Source organism: Drosophila novamexicana, unplaced genomic scaffold (assembly GCF_003285875.2).
Source record: "Drosophila novamexicana strain 15010-1031.04,08,12 unplaced genomic scaffold, DnovRS2.1 tig00000644-arrow-pilon, whole genome shotgun sequence".
NCBI classification, from domain to species: Eukaryota; Metazoa; Arthropoda; class Insecta; order Diptera; family Drosophilidae; genus Drosophila; species Drosophila novamexicana.
This window is the reverse complement of record NW_020824814.1, coordinates 267,898-287,348: the sequence shown is the minus strand read 5'-3', so window position 1 is coordinate 287,348 and position 19,451 is coordinate 267,898. Positions and strand designations below refer to the sequence as shown.

At 38.7% G+C, this 19,451-nt stretch overlaps 1 protein-coding gene across 2 annotated transcripts in view; it reads left to right on the top strand.

Moving 5' to 3' along the window:
* LOC115762604 (triple functional domain protein) overlaps positions 1-19,451 on the top strand; it is a 61,632-nt gene that overhangs the window by 25,156 nt on the left and 17,025 nt on the right. For both annotated transcript variants that reach the window (XM_030704897.1, XM_030704898.1), the window contains 2 exons: positions 7,425-7,737; positions 7,824-7,881. In XM_030704897.1, the coding sequence (XP_030560757.1) occupies positions 7,425-7,737; positions 7,824-7,881 (371 nt within the window). The remainder of the gene's footprint in view (positions 1-7,424; positions 7,738-7,823; positions 7,882-19,451) is intronic.

Here is a 19,451-nt window from a genome sequence, read left to right as displayed (position 1 = left end):
CTAAAGCTCTATCCCAGAATCACCTTCGAAATTAAACAAGAACTTTTATCCACATATATCCCAACTGTTCCGTTTTGAATAACCTTTATCGTTATTATATAATGCCATATATTTATAATAATCTATGAATATATAAGTTTTATCTAAAATACTCCTCTAATTGTTGTACACAGGCTTTGTCTCCGAGTACATTAACCCCGCCCCCAGGGCTGGTGGGCCATAAAAAGGGCCCGGCTTTATCTAACATGTCATGTTTGCACGTAATTTATTGAGAATATTATTCGATTTGCGTTGTAAATGACTTGCATTGAACACACACACACACACACACACACACACCACGTATATACACACACACATACAGACCACACACAAGAACAACAACAACAAGAGAGCCCACTACTGCGGTCGAAGTAGTCGCTGTTAACATGTTGTCGCACAATTATCAGAGACCACAGCATGGTTGGCTATGTGGCACTGGAATGTGTTTTATTCCATATACACACAGTCCTTCTACCCCCCCTCTTCCTCCTCTCTTTTAGGGGAGGGGGGGAGGGCCTTTGTTTGTTGTTAACAATGTAACAGCGTAATTGTTGTTGAAGCGAACCTTCGTGTGCCACGCCCACAGCTAGCACGGGTTAATTGAATAATAGACAACGTTTATGTTTTATGTACTTACAACATATACACATGCATACAGTTATTGTGTGCGTGTGTGTGTGTGTGTGTGTGTGTGTGCGCTTCTGTTTTTATTTGTGATTTACTAATGTGCTCCTTGGGTGGCATTTGTCAATTGTATAAAATGAAATAGAGATACACTTTAGAGACGTTATTAATTGATTTTAATAATAAGCCTCAGCTTAAAATCTGAAATATGCAAATGTATACCCTGTAAAAGTGTGCATAGCTGGATAACAGGCTGAAGCAGGTTTGTCAGACATATTTAAATATGAAGCTCTTGCTTAAAATTTTGAAATATGCAATTGAAGCAGAAGAATAACTGAATTAAAGTCAATTTGAATATTCAGCTTTTCCTAAAAGTGTGAAATATTCAGATGTATACCCTGTGCATGAGTAGATACCAAGCTGAAGGAAATAGATTTCTGAATTGAAGTTGTGCCCTTGTTTAAGATCTGATATATTATATAGTTTACCCTGAAAATCTTTGGTCTTTAACAAGTTAAGGGCAGCAGATATGTTAATAAAGGCATGTTTAAATGTTGTATACCCTGTTAAATGTTGGTTTGGAAGGCTTAAACAATCAGGTATCTCAATTGAAGCCTATTCAGATATTGAGCTCCCGCTTTAAGTCAGAAATATGCAAGAACTCCCCTGTGCTTACCTAAAATCTAAAATATACCCTGTAAAAGTGTGCATAGGTCAATAAAAAGCTTAAGTAATTGAGTATTTGAGTAATTGCTTTATCTCGACTGGCAATCAATTATCTTGCGCTTCTTTCAAGTCTCTTTCTGTCTAATTATATATATATATATATTTGTTCTTCATATAATCTTGTTTGCTTTTATAAATCAATTGAAAATATAAAATGAACTTAAATATATTTAGGTGCACTTTAAACTTCGGCTTTCATCTCAATTTTCAATCAGTTAAATGCTGTTTGGTTAATTCGAATTGACAACCCTGAGCGCAGCTCTCCCTCCCCCCCTCTCGTCCTCGCTCCCTCTTTTTATGAGCCCCTCGATTGATGAGTTTTAAGTGTGCTGCAATTGTGTCTTTTTTATGGCCCATAAAAGACAAGGCAAAGTCATGGAGTTTCCCTCATCTTTGGCTTTCAATCTTGTTGTGGGTACACACACACGCACACAGCCGCCACGCCTCCAGCCCTCCGCTTTTTGGCCATCAATAATAACGTAAGCATTTGCCAAATCGCTTTAGAAATTTTTGCTTTCTTTTTTTTTTATTTTGGCCCAAGCACATTTTCCGGCTCGTCAAAGGCGACCTGCCCGAACCTTGCTTTCCTGCCTTTTCTCTATGTGTCTCGAGTTACGCTTTTATCTGACTTTTCTGCTGCTTATACCCTGCACGAATTGGCATTGGCAAAAGAGGGTATGATTGACGTAAGGCGTCATTTGTGACCGATTAAAGTACATGTATATATATACTCGATCAGGGCGACAAGCTAGAAAACTTTAAATGTATATATTCCTTAAGCACAAACAGAAGAAGCTTATAATTTGGTGTCCATATTTTCTACCATTTTTATAAGATGTAAGTCGAAATATTTTTTAAGACCAAAACTTGAAAATTATAGAATCTAGATACATCTAAATTAATGTTGCTTATCTCATATATTATATAAACATTTAAAGTAACTTACTTTTTGATTAAATTCCACTTTACCTTTACCTCTCCCAAAGATTAGATGAACAGAAAAGTTGTCTGTAAAGGTAGATACCTGGTTTTTAATATACACACACATGCGTATGTCATATTGAATCATTGATCAAATGCAAATAAGAGCGGACCTTAGAGACTGATATTAATCAATAATGTTATTGCCAAAGTCTAAAGTGCGAAGAGAGGAAGAAGCAGTTGTGTCTTTTTAAGTAGAAATAGTGGGGAGTTCGAATATTTATAACGGCAGCTCGACGTTGGGTACAGGGTATCTCCTAGTCGGCAACATCCACCTAGCGCACACTTACTTGTTCTTCTTTGACTTCCCTTGCTTTGTTGTCATTTTCTTATCAGCCTTGTAATCAGTACACAAGCGAATTTCCACACCAGCTACAACTTGTTGGTAATATATGACTTAGCTATCCTGGCCGTGAATTCTCGGCCTGGTCAGCTGCTACTTGGCCCAGTTCTACTCCATTGAAATATGCAAATACGCTTGTGATTTCATGGGAAAAACTTTTCAATTGATTTTATGCGTAGAACTCAAGTCCATATTTCAAGTTTGATTTTCCAATTGAATTTCAAATGTTGCTCACCATTTTCTTTTTTTTTTCGCGGCAAACTTTATGGAATCTAACATGAAATGTTGTGCGTTTATTGCGCAGTTGACAGAAAACTGCGACTACGCAGCGGTATACCCTGCAAAACGTAGTATTGGGGTATATATGTGTTTTAGCAAAGTACTTGATTACAAGTTTTTGGCTTGAAATTCCACGGTATTTGGCGGGCATCTTGTGGTAAATGGTATTCTCTTTCCTTCTCCCGTTCGCTCGCTTATACTTTGTCTTTCTCTGCTTCTTTGATTAACTATGCAAATGCGCAAGAGGCAACTGTAGGACATGTTAATTATTTTGTGCAGCGCAAAGGGAAAGGAACAGTATTGACAGCTGTGCGGGAGGGGAGCGGGGCAAAAGCTTAACAAGGCAGCGCTGATTGCATTTTGCAGCAGAAATTGCTCGCCTTAAAATATGAAACCAGTAGACCGCATGAAAAGCAGGCAAAGCTGAAAGTAAAAAAAAAAAAATATCATGTATACGCAGCGTTAGCTGGCTGCTCGAATATATCCTTTCATTAATTTAATTAAAGAGCAGCCAAGACGCTCACAACAACAAATTGCCACTCGATGGAGATGAATTTAATTTGTGGGGCACATGCTAACTTACACGCACAAACAAATCAATGTGGTTGTGCAGAGAGACTTGTAGGTAGACAAATTTTCGTGCAAATGCATTGCCCAAACGAGCTTAAACAGTTCTTAGTTAAATACAGTATTTTCTTTAAGACGCTTAAGAAGATAATTGATGAAAGAAAGAAAGAAGTATGTATAAGTCCATATAACAAATAATCTATAATTAGGTTCACGAAAGAAATTTAATAATAATTTAACTATTATTGAAAGATATTTGATTTGTATACACTATTCTGGAAGATGCATGTCAAATTTGGGCACTCTAGCTCCTATAACATACGAGATTTGCTCAAAATAATTCATGCTCGTTATCGATTTTTATCGATTGCTTGGCAACGTTAAAAGTTATCAATTGTCGAAACTAGGTGGACTAGGTGGTCCTACGTTCCAAATTTCAAGTCTCTAGCTCCTTTAGCTTCTGAGATGGACACATTTTAAATTGTAGTCGTATTTGAACCAGCGTCTTTCCATTTGCTAGTTCAACCCGTAAACAACTTAACCGCACAAGCTCTTCATGATAATGAACCACATTTCCTTGAATCTAAACCAACTGAACGTAATTCGTTAGCTTTATGCCAAGAGCTATTAAGCATGTGATTATCGTTCGGGCCAAATGCTTTTGTTTGTGCAGATAAACGCAGCTTAAATGCTTACAGCGTATTGCCATGAAATGAAACCACAAACAGTTGTGGACCTGGTGCTGCGGTTGCCTTTTGTTTGGGCTCGTCGTCAGGCAATTTCGATGCACTCCAGCAATTATCGAGGCAGGAGGATGCACTAAGGAAGTGCGCATACGCCTTGTGGCCCAACCGCAACCCAATGGCAAGCATGCATCAGTGAGGTTTGTGTGAGTGGGAGTGTGTGTATGTCTGCTTGTGTGCTGGTTCTTGCTGCAGCAAATTGCAGAGCGCGTTAAGTAGCTGCCAACAGAAGTTATAATCATGTTTATGATGATGGCAGCACGTGCCACACGCTGCGTATGTCAGAGCATACATGGCTTATATGCATGTGTATGTTCATGCAAATTAGGGAAATCAATGAAAAATGCTTCGGTTTTTCACTCTTCTAATGTGACCTCTCTTACTGACTCTCACCCTTGTTCTCAGACCCGCAAGGTTTCTATTACTATCTCGCTTCTTTTACTTAACCTATCTCTCACGCTGTCTTTTTTACTCTCTGCTACTTGCTCGCACTCTTTTATGTACCGCCCTTCTTTGCGATTCTCAAACATTTAAGTAATGCCCCAACTATTGCTGTGCTCATCATTTTTTGCAATTATTTAAATGTTCCCCTGATTTAGTTGCTGTCTCGCGCAACTTGATACAACTTTTAAAAGCGTTCGCTTCGCGGGATGTCAGGAGAGATGAAATATATAATTTTTGCGCCCATTTTCTGCATAGCTCAATGCTCTGCTACACGCCCACGCGAAATTTTTCTCTTAACTTGGCCTGCACAAATTGTTGTTGAAAACTTTTAATGCTCAGCGCGTTGAAAACTTTTCGACTAATTGCATTACAAGCGGAAACGTGCAATATTTATGAATGTGTATATGTGCGCACACACAGATACGCGCACACACACACACACACACACACACACATAGATACACACACATACATATTGCGTGTGAGTTGAGCTTAATTAACAGCAGGAACGACATGCAGCTAACACGCTGCTCCTTGAGGCTGCCGGCAACTTGAGCTCATTGCTCAGCTTCCTGTTCACTTGTTCTGTTCATACCCTATGCCCATTAAAAATAATGGGTATGCCTAACTTGTGCGTCCATTTAAGAGGCAGAAAATGACGAAAAATATTTTTGCTTGTCTATCTTAGAGACCGACAGAAAACCAGAATGCTGCCAAGCAAAATTACAGAGCGATGTTAAGGGAAGCTACAGGGTATCTGCCAGTCGCACCCTCATCAGCAGTGTGCCCCTAATTGTTATTGTTATTGGACAGAGCTCCAGCGATATAAACTGCTAGCAAGCTGAAGCGAGGCAATCAGAAGGCGGCCCTAATGAGCCGAGCTGCTGATGGAACTTCCTTCCATTTGTGGCAGCCGCACTCGATACAGTTACCACTCTATATCTTCTATATGAGAGAGTATATTCTGACTAATTGACTTTTTGGTGATCAAAGCTAACGAGCTTTTGGGTCGAAAGTGAGCGATAGATAGAATGGGAATTTTGAGGGTTCGAACTCCAAAAGAGGGTCAAGGGCGTTTGAGAAAATGTATATAGCAAAAATCAACTAGAATGCGGGCATATAAGTGCGCTTTGAGAACTTGTTTAAGGCTAGATTTTTGAACGTCGAACTAGCAGGAGAGAGGTCGCCAGTTCAAACGTATATATATAATATATATATATATTTTTATTTAATCTGGGCAACAAGTACAAGGCGTGCTTTGTGCTTTGAGAACTTGTTGAGGGCTAGATATCTGAGCGTCGAACTGGCAGACGAGAGGTCGCCGGTTCAAACTTTTATATATGATATCTGAACATGTTCATTTAAACTGTTTTGATTGACAAAGAACAGGAGATAATAATAGAAAAAAATAAAAACATTGAAAATTACCAATAACAATGGTATTTAACATATTTTTCATTTATTTTGTTTATTTTATCAGGCACAATATTGACTTATACATTTCTGGCCAGCTCTCAGCCAGCGGAATGTGAAAATGCAAGACCTTCATTTATTTATCGATTAATCTTTTATAAAAATAGCTTTTAATTAGCCACTTATCGATTATAATCGGCAATTGGCTGGCTTAAAAACTTGTGCACACAACATTTTTGCGGCTCGCTTTCGTGCCAGCAACATTCCACAAGTATGTAAATTAATAAAGTTATAAATTATTAATAAACATAACGTGAACTTGGGCTGGGCTTGCCACATGCCACATGTGGCAGTCAGGCAGCTAATCGAAGCTGACATCGTCTTGGCAGCCTCTCGGCCGGGAGAGAGACAATGCGGCATGTTTGCTTGAATAGGTTTTTCTAATTAGTGTGTTTCTTGGCAAATGATCCTTGGGCTGCTTTGGAGGTCGCCTCTTTTATTTCGAGTGTACGAGTCCTTGCTGTGGCACCCTCCATATCCTGTGTGTGTGTGTGTGTGTGTGTGTGTGTTTGTCGCCTGCAGCTGACTAAAACCGCACAAATTAAATCAATAAAATCGCCCGCCCTTGCCCTTGCCCTTCGACACTTGGCATGGTCGCTAGACCACATTTATGTCCGGCTGTCCACTTGCTCCATTGGATGCACTTCTCTCAGGGCACGTGTGTCTGTTTTAGTGTGTGTGTCTGTGTGTGTGCTTGTGGCAAAGGCAAATGGCTGCCCATCAACAGCATCATCTTTATACACTTTAAATGGGCACTACACTGTGCTCACAAAATGTGTAACACATAAATGTTGACTTCTCTCCATAAAAATAAATATTATAATTTATTCCACTTTTTGATAGACTTCACTCAACCAAGCTCTAATAAACTGTGTAGTTTATTCTTTAATAAATATTTTATTTAATTTATAAAGCATTTTCAAATAACTTTTGAAGTATTTTATTTCTAAGGACTTTAGACAGACTGTTTTCTATGTATCTAATCTATGTCGACTCGACTCTCTTAAAATCTGTGTGCCCGAAACTTGGCTCAGTTACCTTTTCTTGCTCTAGGTAATATATAATATCGACCGGCACACATTTGCCATATGCCTGCAAGTGTATATAATCTTCGGCTAGTCGAGGACAACTCTTTACATATTTTACATATTTCCATCGATTCTCAAATCGTGTTTGTCTCTCGCTATTTCGTGTCTTTGCAGCTGGGCAATCAGGAGGCCACCTGGGTTGTGGCCGATTATATCGCCAGTTCGGGCAGCAATGAGCTGAGCGTCAGCAAGGGCCAGCAGGTTGAGATTATTGAGCCGCCCACAGCCAGTGAGCCGGACTTTTGTTTGGTCCGCCTAAATCCACAGCATGACGATTCGGCCGTACAAGAGGGCCTCGTGCCCGTTGCCGTGCTCAAACCGCCGCCAGGCGCTCACAAGCAAGGTTCGTCGGGCGCAGCAGCAACAGCAGCTGCAGCAGCAGGTGCCGCACAGAAGCCCAACAACGACAACAGCATGCAGGATCAAGGTGAGTTTAAATTTTAGAAAAGAAATGGGAAAAAAAAAACTTAATATAATAATCTGCATGAACTACTACTGCTTGTTCTACTTCAGGGAATCGCGGCAAGGCGGATGCATTGTCCTCGTCAACCAAGCGACGCGGCTTCAGTGGGTAAGTTTCTCACTTCTTTTCAAGTCTTTTAATATGCGCAAACAGATGTGTGTGTATGTGTGTGTGTGTGTGTGTGTCAAAAGTCAAGTTAAACTTGGCCAACTTAACTTGGCTCTGGCATTCGCTCACAATGGCCTTTGGGCCACGTCACAATCTGAACCTGAACCTCAACTGAACTGCGCTCGCTGCTGACACTCTTAAGTGAGTGTTGCATAATTTATCTGCGTGGCCATAAATAGCTAGTTGACTTTAATTCAAGGACTTTGCTGCTATCACGAAGCAGCCTTGATTTAAATAATTAACAAGTGTCGCACACGTCCCTTAAAGTAGATTAAAATGTCAAATAAGTAGGTTAGAGCTCAGATTGCGGCTGAGCAATAATGCGAGCTCGAAACGTTTGCCTGCTGTTCTCTAAGGATATGAAGGATTTCTGCAGTAGCAATAAGATTTTCCAAATTATATATATACAATTCAAAATTGCTGCTAGATTTGAACCAGCGACCTTACGATTCTTAGTTTAACACTTAATTAACCTAGCCGAGCAATTTTCATGAGATTTGGTATTTTGTTCATGGTTTTCCCTCTAAAACAATCTGGCATTTAAATCTCAACACATATTTTTGGGTCGAAATTCATGTCAAAATCTTACCCCTAGGACTCGTATATAGACATGGGTCGAAATTTCCCACCTCCATAACTCGGCCAAAAATCAACCGATTTTCATTAGGCTTGGCATTTTGTTCATGATTTTCCTTCTAAAAAAATGTGGCATTTAAATCTGAACACATATTTTTGGGTCGAAATTCATGTCAAAATCTTACCCCTAGGATTCGTATATAGACATGGGTCGAAATTTCCCACCGCCATAACTCGGCCAAAAATCAACCGATTTTCATGAGGCTTGGCATTTTGTTCATGGTTTTCCCTCTAAAAAAATGTGGCATTTAAATCTGAACACATATTTTTGGGTCGAAATTCATGTCAAAATCTTACCCCTAAGATTCGTATATAGACATGGGTCGAAATTTCCCACCTCCATAACTCGGCCAAAAATCAACCGATTTTCATTAGGCTTGGCATTTTGTTCATGATTTTCCTTCTAAAAAAATGTGGCATTTAAATCTGAACACATATTTTTGGGTCGAAATTCATGTCAAAATCTTACCCCTAGGATTCGTATATAGACATGGGTCGAAATTTCCCACCGCCATAACTCGGCCAAAAATCAACCGATTTTCATGAGGCTTGGCATTTTGTTCATGGTTTTCCCTCTAAAACAATGTGGCATTTAAATCTGAACACATATTTTTGGGTCGAAATTCATGTCAAAATCTTACCCCTAAGATTCGTATATAGACATGGGTCGAAATTTCCCACCTCCATAACTCGGCCAAAAATCAACCGATTTTCATGAGGCTTGGCATTTTGTTCATGGTTTTCCCTCTAAAAAAATGTGGCATTTAAATCTCAACACATATTTTTGGATCGAAATTCAAGTCAAAATCTTACCCCTAGTATTCGTATATAGACATGGGTCAAAATTTCCCACCTCCATAACTCATCCAAAAATCAACCGATTTTTGTGAGGAGTAGCTTTTTGTTCATGGTTTTCCCCCTCAAACAATGTGGCATTTAAATCTCAACACATATTTTTGGGTCGAAATTCATGTCAAAATCTTACCCCTAGGATTCGTATATAGACATGGGTCGAAATTTCCCACCTCCATAACTCGGCCAAAAATCAACCGATTTTCATGAGGCTTGGCATTTTGTTCATGGTTTTCCCTCTAAAAAAATGTGGCATTTAAATCTCAACACATATTTTTGGGTCGAAATTCATGTCAAAATCTTACCCCTAGGACTCGTATATAGACATGGGTCGAAATTTCCCACCTCCATAACTCGGCCAAAAATCAACCGATTTTCATGAGGAGTAGCTTTTTGTTCATGGTTTTCCCTCTAAAAAAATGTGGCATTTAAATCTCAACACATATTTTTGGGTCGAAATTCATGTCAAAATCTTACCCCCCTAGGATTCGTATATAGACATGGGTCGAATTTCCCACCTCCATAATTCGGCCAAAAATCAACCGATTTTCATGAGGCTTGGCATTTTGTTCATGGTTTTCCCTCTAAAAAAATGTGGCATTTAAATCTCAACACATATTTTTGGGTCGAAATTCATGTCAAAATCTTACCCCTAGGACTCGTATATAGACATGGGTCGAAATTTCCCACCTCCATAACTCGGCCAAAAATCAACCGATTTTCATGAGGAGTAGCTTTTTGTTCATGGTTTTCCCCCTCAAACAATGTGGCATTTAAATCTCAACACATATTTTTGGGTCGAAATTCATGTCAAAATCTTACCCCTAGGATTCGTATATAGACATGGGTCGAAATTTCCCACCTCCATAACTCGGCCAAAAATCAACCGATTTTCATGAGGCTTGGCATTTTGTTCATGGTTTTCCCTCTAAAAAAAATGTGGCATTTAAATCTCAACACATATTTTTGGGTCGAAATTCATGTCAAAATCTTACCCCTAGGACTCGTATATAGACATGGGTCGAAATTTCCCACCTCCATAACTCGGCCAAAAATCAACCGATTTTCATGAGGAGTAGCTTTTTGTTCATGGTTTTCCCCCTCAAACAATGTGGCATTTAAATCTCAACACATATTTTTGGGTCGAAATTCATGTCAAAATCTTACCCCTAGGACTCGTATATAGACATGGGTCGAAATTTCCCACCGCCATAACTCGGCCAAAAATCAACCGATTTTCATGAGGCTTGGCATTTTGTTCATGGTTTTCCCTCTAAAAAAATGTGGCATTTAAATCTCAACACATATTTTTGGGTCGAAATTCATGTCAAAATCTTACCCCTAGGACTCGTATATAGACATGGGTCGAAATTTCCCACCTCCATAACTCGGCCAAAAATCAACCGATTTTCATGAGGAGTAGCTTTTTGTTCATGGTTTTCCCCCTCAAACAATGTGGCATTTAAATCTCAACACATATTTTTGGGTCGAAATTCATGTCAAAATCTTACCCCTAGGATTCGTATATAGACATGGGTCGAAATTTCCCACCTCCATAACTCGGCCAAAAATCAACCGATTTTCATGAGGCTTGGCATTTTGTTCATGGTTTTCCCTCTAAAAAAATGTGGCATTTAAATCTGAACACACATTTTTGGGTCGAAATTCATGTCAAAATCTTACCCCTAGGATTCGTATGTAGACATGGGTCGAAATTTCCCACCGCCATAACTCGGCCAAAAATCAACCGATTTTCATGAGGCTTGGCATTTTCTTCATGGTTTTCCCTCTAAAAAAATGTGGCATTTAAATCTCAACACATATTTTTGGATCGAAATTCAAGTCAAAATCTTACCCCTAGTATTCGTATATAGACATGGGTCCAAATTTCCCACCTCCATAACTCATCCAAAAATCAACCGATTTTTGTGAGGAGTAGCTTTTTGTTCATGGTTTTCCCCCTCAAACAATGTGGCATTTAAATCTCAACACATATTTTTGGGTCGAAATTCATGTCAAAATCTTACCCCTAGGATTCGTATATAGACATGGGTCGAAATTTCCCACCTCCACAACTCGGCCAAAAATCAACCGATTTTCATGAGGCTTGGCATTTTGTTCATGGTTTTCCCTCTAAAAAAATGTGGCATTTAAATCTGAACACATATTTTTGGGTCGAAATTCATGTCAAAATCTTACCCCTAGGACTCGTATATAGACATGGGTCGAAATTTCCCACCTCCATAACTCGGCCAAAAATCAACCGATTTTCATGAGGAGTAGCTTTTTGTTCATGGTTTTCCCCCTCAAACAATGTGGCATTTAAATATCAACACATATTTTTGGGTCGAAATTCATGTCAAAATCTTACCCCTAGGACTCGTATATAGACATGGGTCGAAATTTCCCACCGCCATAACGCGGCCAAAAATCAACCGAATTTCATGAGGCTTGTAATTTGGTCCATGGTTTTCCCTCTAAAAAATGTGGCATTTAAATCTCAACACATATTTTTGGGTCGAAATTCATGTCAAAATCTTACCCCTAGGATTCGTATATAGACATGGGTCGAAATTTCCCACCCCCATAACTCGGCCAAAAATCAACCGATTTTCATGAGGAGTAGCTTTTTGTTCATGGTTTTCCCCCTCAGACAATGTGGCATTTAAATATCAACACATATTTTTGGGTCGAAATTCATGTCAAAATCTTACCCCTAGGATTCGTATATAGACATGGGTCGAAATTTCCCACCCCCATAACTCGGCCAAATATCAACCGATTTTCATGAGGCTTGGCATTTTGTTCATGGTTTACCCTCTAAAATAATGTGGCATTTAAATCTGAACACATATTTTTGGGTCGAAATTCATGTCAAAATCTTACCCCTAGGACTCGTATATAGACATGGGTCGAAATTTCCCACCGCCATAACTCGGCCAAAAATCAACCGATTTTCATGAGGCTTGGCATTTTGTTCATGGTTTTCCCTCTAAAAAAATGTGGCATTTAAATCTCAACACATATTTTTGGGTCGAAATTCATGTCAAAATCTTACCCCTAGGACTCGTATATAGACATGGGTCGAAATTTCCCACCTCCATAACTCGGCCAAAAATCAACCGATTTTCATGAGGAGTAGCTTTTTGTTCATGGTTTTCCCCCTCAAACAATGTGGCATTTAAATATCAACACATATTTTTGGGTCGAAATTCATGTCAAAATCTTACCCCTAGGACTCGTATATAGACATGGGTCGAAATTTCCCACCGCCATAACGCGGCCAAAAATCAACCGAATTTCATGAGGCTTGTAATTTGGTCCATGGTTTTCCCTCTAAAAAATGTGGCATTTAAATCTCAACACATATTTTTGGGTCGAAATTCATGTCAAAATCTTACCCCTAGGATTCGTATATAGACATGGGTCGAAATTTCCCACCCCCATAACTCGGCCAAAAATCAACCGATTTTCATGAGGAGTAGCTTTTTGTTCATGGTTTTCCCCCTCAGACAATGTGGCATTTAAATATCAACACATATTTTTGGGTCGAAATTCATGTCAAAATCTTACCCCTAGGATTCGTATATAGACATGGGTCGAAATTTCCCACCCCCATAACTCGGCCAAATATCAACCGATTTTCATGAGGCTTGGCATTTTGTTCATGGTTTACCCTCTAAAATAATGTGGCATTTAAATCTGAACACATATTTTTGGGTCGAAATTCATGTCAAAATCTTACCCCTAGGACTCGTATATAGACATGGGTCGAAATTTCCCACCTCCATAACTCGGCCAAAAATCAACCGATTTTCATGAGGAGTAGCTTTTTGTTCATGGTTTTCCCCCTCAAACAATGTGGCATTTAAATCTCAACACATATTTTTGGGTCGAAATTCATGTCAAAATCTTACCCCTAGGATTCGTATATAGACATGGGTCGAAATTTCCCACCTCCATAACTCGGCCAAAAATCAACCGATTTTCATGAGGCTTGGCATTTTGTTCATGGTTTTCCCTCTAAAAAAATGTGGCATTTAAATCTCAACACATATTTTTGGGTCGAAATTCATGTCAAAATCTTACCCCTAGGACTCGTATATAGACATGGGTCGAAATTTCCCACCTCCATAACTCGGCCAAAAATCAACCGATTTTCATGAGGAGTAGCTTTTTGTTCATGGTTTTCCCCCTCAAACAATGTGGCATTTAAATCTGAACACATATTTTTGGGTCGAAATTCATGTCAAAATCTTACCCCTAGGACTCGTATATAGACATGGGTCGAAATTTCCCACCGCCATAACTCGGCCAAAAATCAACCGATTTTCATGAGGCTTGGCATTTTGTTCATGGTTTTCCCTCTAAAAAAATGTGGCATTTAAATCTCAACACATATTTTTGGGTCGAAATTCATGTCAAAATCTTACCCCTAGGATTCGTATATAGACATGGGTCAAAATTTCCCACCTCCAAAACTCATCCAAAAATCAACCGATTTTTATGAGCAGTAGCTTTTTGTTCATGGTTTTCCCTCTAAAACAATGTGGCATTTAAATCTGAACACATATTTTTGGGTCGAAATTCATGTCAAAATCTTACCCCTAGGACTCGTATATAGACATGGGTCGAAATTTCCCACCCCCATAACTCGGCCAAAAATCAACCGATTTTCATGAGGAGTAGCTTTTTGTTCATGGTTTTCCCCCTCAAACAATGTGGCATTTAAATATCAACACATATTTTTGGGTCGAAATTCATGTCAAAATCTTACCCCTAGGATTCGTATATAGACATGGGTCGAAATTTCCCACCCCCATAACTCGGCCAAATATCAACCGATTTTCATGAGGCTTGGCATTTTGTTCATGGTTTACCCTCTAAAATAATGTGGCATTTAAATCTGAACACATATTTTTGGGTCGAAATTCATGTCAAAATCTTACCCCTAGGACTCGTATATAGACATGGGTCGAAATTTCCCACCGCCATAACTCGGCCAAAAATCAACCGATTTTCATGAGGCTTGGCATTTTGTTCATGGTTTTCCCTCTAAAAAAATGTGGCATTTAAATCTCAACACATATTTTTGGGTCGAAATTCATGTCAAAATCTTACCCCTAGGATTCGTATATAGACATGGGTCGAAATTTCCCACCTCCATAACTCGGTCAAAACTCAACTGATTTTCTATAAGTATCTGTTGATAATATCTGCTGTTCTTTATGCAATGCTGTAAATAAGTCTATTATCATAGCTGCCCAAGCTCCCATGTTAGTTTCGTAACAGCTATAGACTTTATTTTGGCCAAGTTTCTCAGGTGCTTGTGTGCGTGCAGGTAAACATAATCGCTATCAGACAACGTTGGCTGTCGCTGCTGGTCAGGGAATCAAAAAACCAATTGAAAAAGCATGTCATAAAATTTATCAGGCCTCTTACTCGTTTTTCTGCACCTCAATGCGGCCCATAGAGCTCTCCGGACAGATAAGTAATTGCCGCATTTACGTAATTCGCGCATAGTATAAGCTTCTCTGTAATATAGGGTGTATATAAATGTGTGTGCTATGTATTATAATTTTATATCAGAGCAAGTCTGGCGTCGGGGATTTATCGTGCATTTGGCGGCTACTGCATATTTCTTTGTCAGTTTGGGCTTATGCGTCATTGGGGGCTAGTTGGATACATGAAATGCGGGATTATGAGAAATTCCAGAGATTAACGTTTTGCATTAAATTTTAAATGAGCTGGCAGAAAAACTGATTGAACTTGTTTTAATTATGCGAATATTACAAGGAAATTAAATTAAAAAGAAGCTCCTCAATTATGTTAAATGTCATCTTACAAGATAAAAAAATGTTCAGTTTAATTGTTTTATTTCTTATAAAAGTCACAAATATATTTTAAATTTCCCAGCACACAACATTTAATCTCGTAAAGCCTTTGCCTTAAAGACAAACATTACTTTTTCAATAATTTCCCAGTATTTAATTGTCACGTCGTGCCTTGACTAACATTTTGCGCTTGGTCTAAAATCGCGTGTCGCGCGTCTCGGGTGCGAGCCATAAAGATATAAACCTATTACACTCAGCTCAAAGGCAACAACAATAACTATACAAATACTCGTAAAAACCGAAAACGTAGAAAGAACTTTATTTATACATACCCTGTGTGCATAAACTTATGGAAATTGGGTATGCAAGTTATGTAGAAATGTATGTAACAGAGAGCAAATGCTGCCGTTGTGCGCTTTAAATATATATATTTATGATCTGTAAGAAACAGCGAAGCTTTAATAAAATGCCATAAAAGATACAGCAGAAGTTTTAGGAAAAATTTTGGTATTAAAGTACTTGTAGCTCAAAAAAAAAAAAAAAAATGAATTAGCATCTAAAATAGACACTTTTATTTTTTATAAAATACAGAATTTAATTAGGGTTTTGATGCTTACAATTATAAATTGGGCGCACAATGACTTGATTTAAGTATTAAAGAGACTTTATTTAAGTTGGCATAGAATATATATTTTATTTTAATCAAATTATATCTAGCTTAAAAAAGCCTCTTAAATATTTTTGTATGAAATGACTTTATATATTAATTTTATTTTTATGTTTCCAAATTCACAAATTAATCTGCCAAATCTCTTAAATTAATGAAAATGAAACTGAAAAGCAAGAGCTTACCTAAATTCATATTTTATATGTATTTTGTATTTGAACAAAGCTTTAGAATTGAGAGCAGCTAGCTAAGAACGAACTTTACTGGGTAACTGCTAGTCGACTACTCTCAGAATATATGTTGTTGTTTTTTTTTTTTTCATTTTGAGAGCACGAATTCGCTTAACTGTTGCTCACAGTTGGCTTTTATTTATTCTTTAGTTACTCATAAAGCAACAAGAACAACAACAACAACAATTCAAGGGGCTTGGGCGGGGGCTGGTGTGTGGTTTCTCCAGAAAGCGAAAGCCTGGCGAGCTGTAGAACTTGCCCATGTTTTTGGTTGAGCTCGTCGCCTCAGTTGTTTGCGAAACGCCGGAACGGAACGTTACGTATACGCAGCGTGGAACGCAAAACGCGTTCGAAATTGTCTTAGATTGTTATTAGATATTTCGTACGCCTTATCAGTCATGTGTAACAATAACAATAGCTGCTCAGATAAGCAAATAAAAAATGGTGTGCATTTCGGCAACGGCAGTGCCACCCCAAACACAGATAATGATAATAACAATTTTGTGAACCAAGCCAAGCAAATGAAACGCTACTCGGCAATTCAAGAGCGGCCCAAACAACCGCAACCGCAACTCTTCAAGTCCATATCGCTGAACATCAATGGGAATGGACAACCCTATCATCAGCATCCAGTCCATGCGCATAACCAGAAGCAGCCGGGTTTTGCCTGTTTCTGTTGTGATCAGAAGGAGCCGGCGACGCCGACGCCGATGCCTTGCATTGATGAGCATCGCAAAACTTGGTAAATGCAGCTCACTTTTTTTGGACCACCTGAAAAGGCCAGTCCGTGCTCAGGTCACTTTGGCGCCGATTTTGGAGTCAAGAATTGACATTCTCTCTCTTCTCTCTTTAAATTTCTTTTATTTTTATGCCCTGAGCCCATCGAAAATGCGTAAAAGGGGTATATTGTTTTTGTGCTAATTTATGTAACAGGGAGCAGAAAGCATCTTCGACTTCTTATAGTATATATATTCTCGAACAGCTTCGATAGCCGGGTCGATATAGACATTGCCTTCTGTCTGTCCGATAATCGATAACTTGCCCCGTTTCCAGGGAATCGATAAAGATCGAAATATTATATAGAGATGAAGTATCTTTCATTTTTAAACTACTGCCAGACTATCTTCTAGTCGAGCACACCCTACTAAACCAGCTTTTACTTGTTTTTTTCTAGTAGTGTTCGATTGGGACCCCGTGAAAAAGCCAGCGCCCGTTCATTGTACATTTCAGCACAATGCATAGCCTTTGTTTGCTTTGCGCTAATCCAATCTCTGCGTTTGCCCTCACGTTCAATTAGATGCCCAAACTCATAGAAGTCGATTTGGAAGAGCAACAAAATGTTGCTCATATGCAGTCGCCCCCCTCCCTCCCTCCCCTCTACATCGGCCCGATATCAGCTTTGAATTTATTTTGTTTTTCTTCTTTATTATTTTGGTTGTTTTGTTTTTTTGTGGTTGTGCAATGTTATCCAAAAAGTGACTAAGCATTAAAGTCTTGCTGGACTCGTGTTGCGATATATATGTATATGATATATTTGATTTATTGTCAGCAGCGTCTGCCGCAGAACCCAGCCATATATCTGTTTACGTATAGCTTATAGATAAATACATGTATCTGATTAGAGACTGCTGCAGTTTTGGGTTGAGCACGTTTTGTTCTACATTAATTCAGCTCATTTAAGAAAAGAAACAAAAACATGCGATTTAAGTTTCTAGATTTTTGGGAATTTCGAAATGTATAATTTTACTTTTGTAAAAATCTCGAGAAATGTAAAAGTTATTAAAGGCTTCTTTCAAAATAAGTTGGATTAGGTTTCAGAGAAGCCGCGTTAAAATTTTGCTAACTTCAGCTGCAAAAATCTCTGAGATACGCAGACTTGTAAACAGATTTCTGCTCTGCATGAGAATAATTACTTTTAGATCAGTTTGAGCGTAATTCTAAACATGCACAGAGGTTCTAAATATATAATAATAAAATGGGGAATATTTTCAGTGCAATGCGAAGCGTTACAATCGATTTGCGATAATATTTATAAATATATATATAATGTTTTGTTTTGTTTATAATTATGGGAACTTCCAGAGCGATTCGCGTGCGTCCGCTGTTCAAGTCCCTCAGCTGGCTGTTGGCCAAGTTAACAGCCTAGCCTAGTCGCAAACCGGCTTAATGTTTCACACAGATGTTTGCGCTAATTGCTCGAAGCGAAACCTGTTTTCCAGCATTGCAGCATTTATCGTATGGAATTGCCTTTACATTTGTTCCTCTAATATTATTTAATTTTTATATAGCTCTTGTTTTTTCCCTTTTCCTTTTCTTTCGAATCAAAACAAACAGAATACGGCTTGGGAGGGCGGCGTAATGGGTAGACTCCGTGTAAACATTGCACAGCCTTGTCGAATTAGTCAGCGCTGCCCCAGCTTGCGGCGGCAGCTGGCGGCGACTTCGTCATTTCTGATAAGCGGCAATTGAAGAAGTTGCAACTTCCTATAGAAGGTTTTTATACCCTGAACCCATTAAAAATGGGTATATTGGTATATTGTATTTGTGCAAAATCCAAATGTATGTAACAGGTAGAATGAAGCATCTCCGACCCCATAAAGTATATACATATATTCTTGATCAGCATCAGTAGCCGAGTCGATCTAGCCATGCCCGTTTGTCTGTCTGTCCGTATGTATGAACGCAAGAATCTCAGTACCTATAAGAGTCTTGAAATTTTAGATGTAGGTGCTCCTAGCTCCCGCGTAGATCGAGTTTGTTTCCGATAATCGACAACTTACTCCGATATCCGGTTTTTGGGCAATTTTGGTAAATAATAAGAGCTAGAGTCACCAAACTTGACATATAGCTTCTAAAATAGAATATATACATGCATTTGATGTTGGAAGAAGAGGGTTCAGGGTATCCCCTAGTCGGGAGCTCCCGACTAGAACCTCTTACTTGATTTTTTTTATTAATCACCCTCAAAGCGGTCAAATCGTTTCTTTTTCCTATTTTCTATTTGTAGTTTAAGTGCTTTGCTTCCCCACAAAACAAATAGCTCTAGATTTTTTATTCACAACTTGATTATTCGAGAAATAGTTTATAAAAAATTGAACTGATATACAGCTGTATTGGGATCAAGGGCATATTGCTAGCTCTAGCTGTTGGGTTCTTCCAGTTTCGACAGATATATCAATATGTATGTACTCCGCATGTCCGCATAATATCTGTGTAATTACAAATTGTAAGCGGACATCGAGTGCCGTGTTTGTAATTACCTTTTCGCTTGAAATTCAATTGACTTTTAGG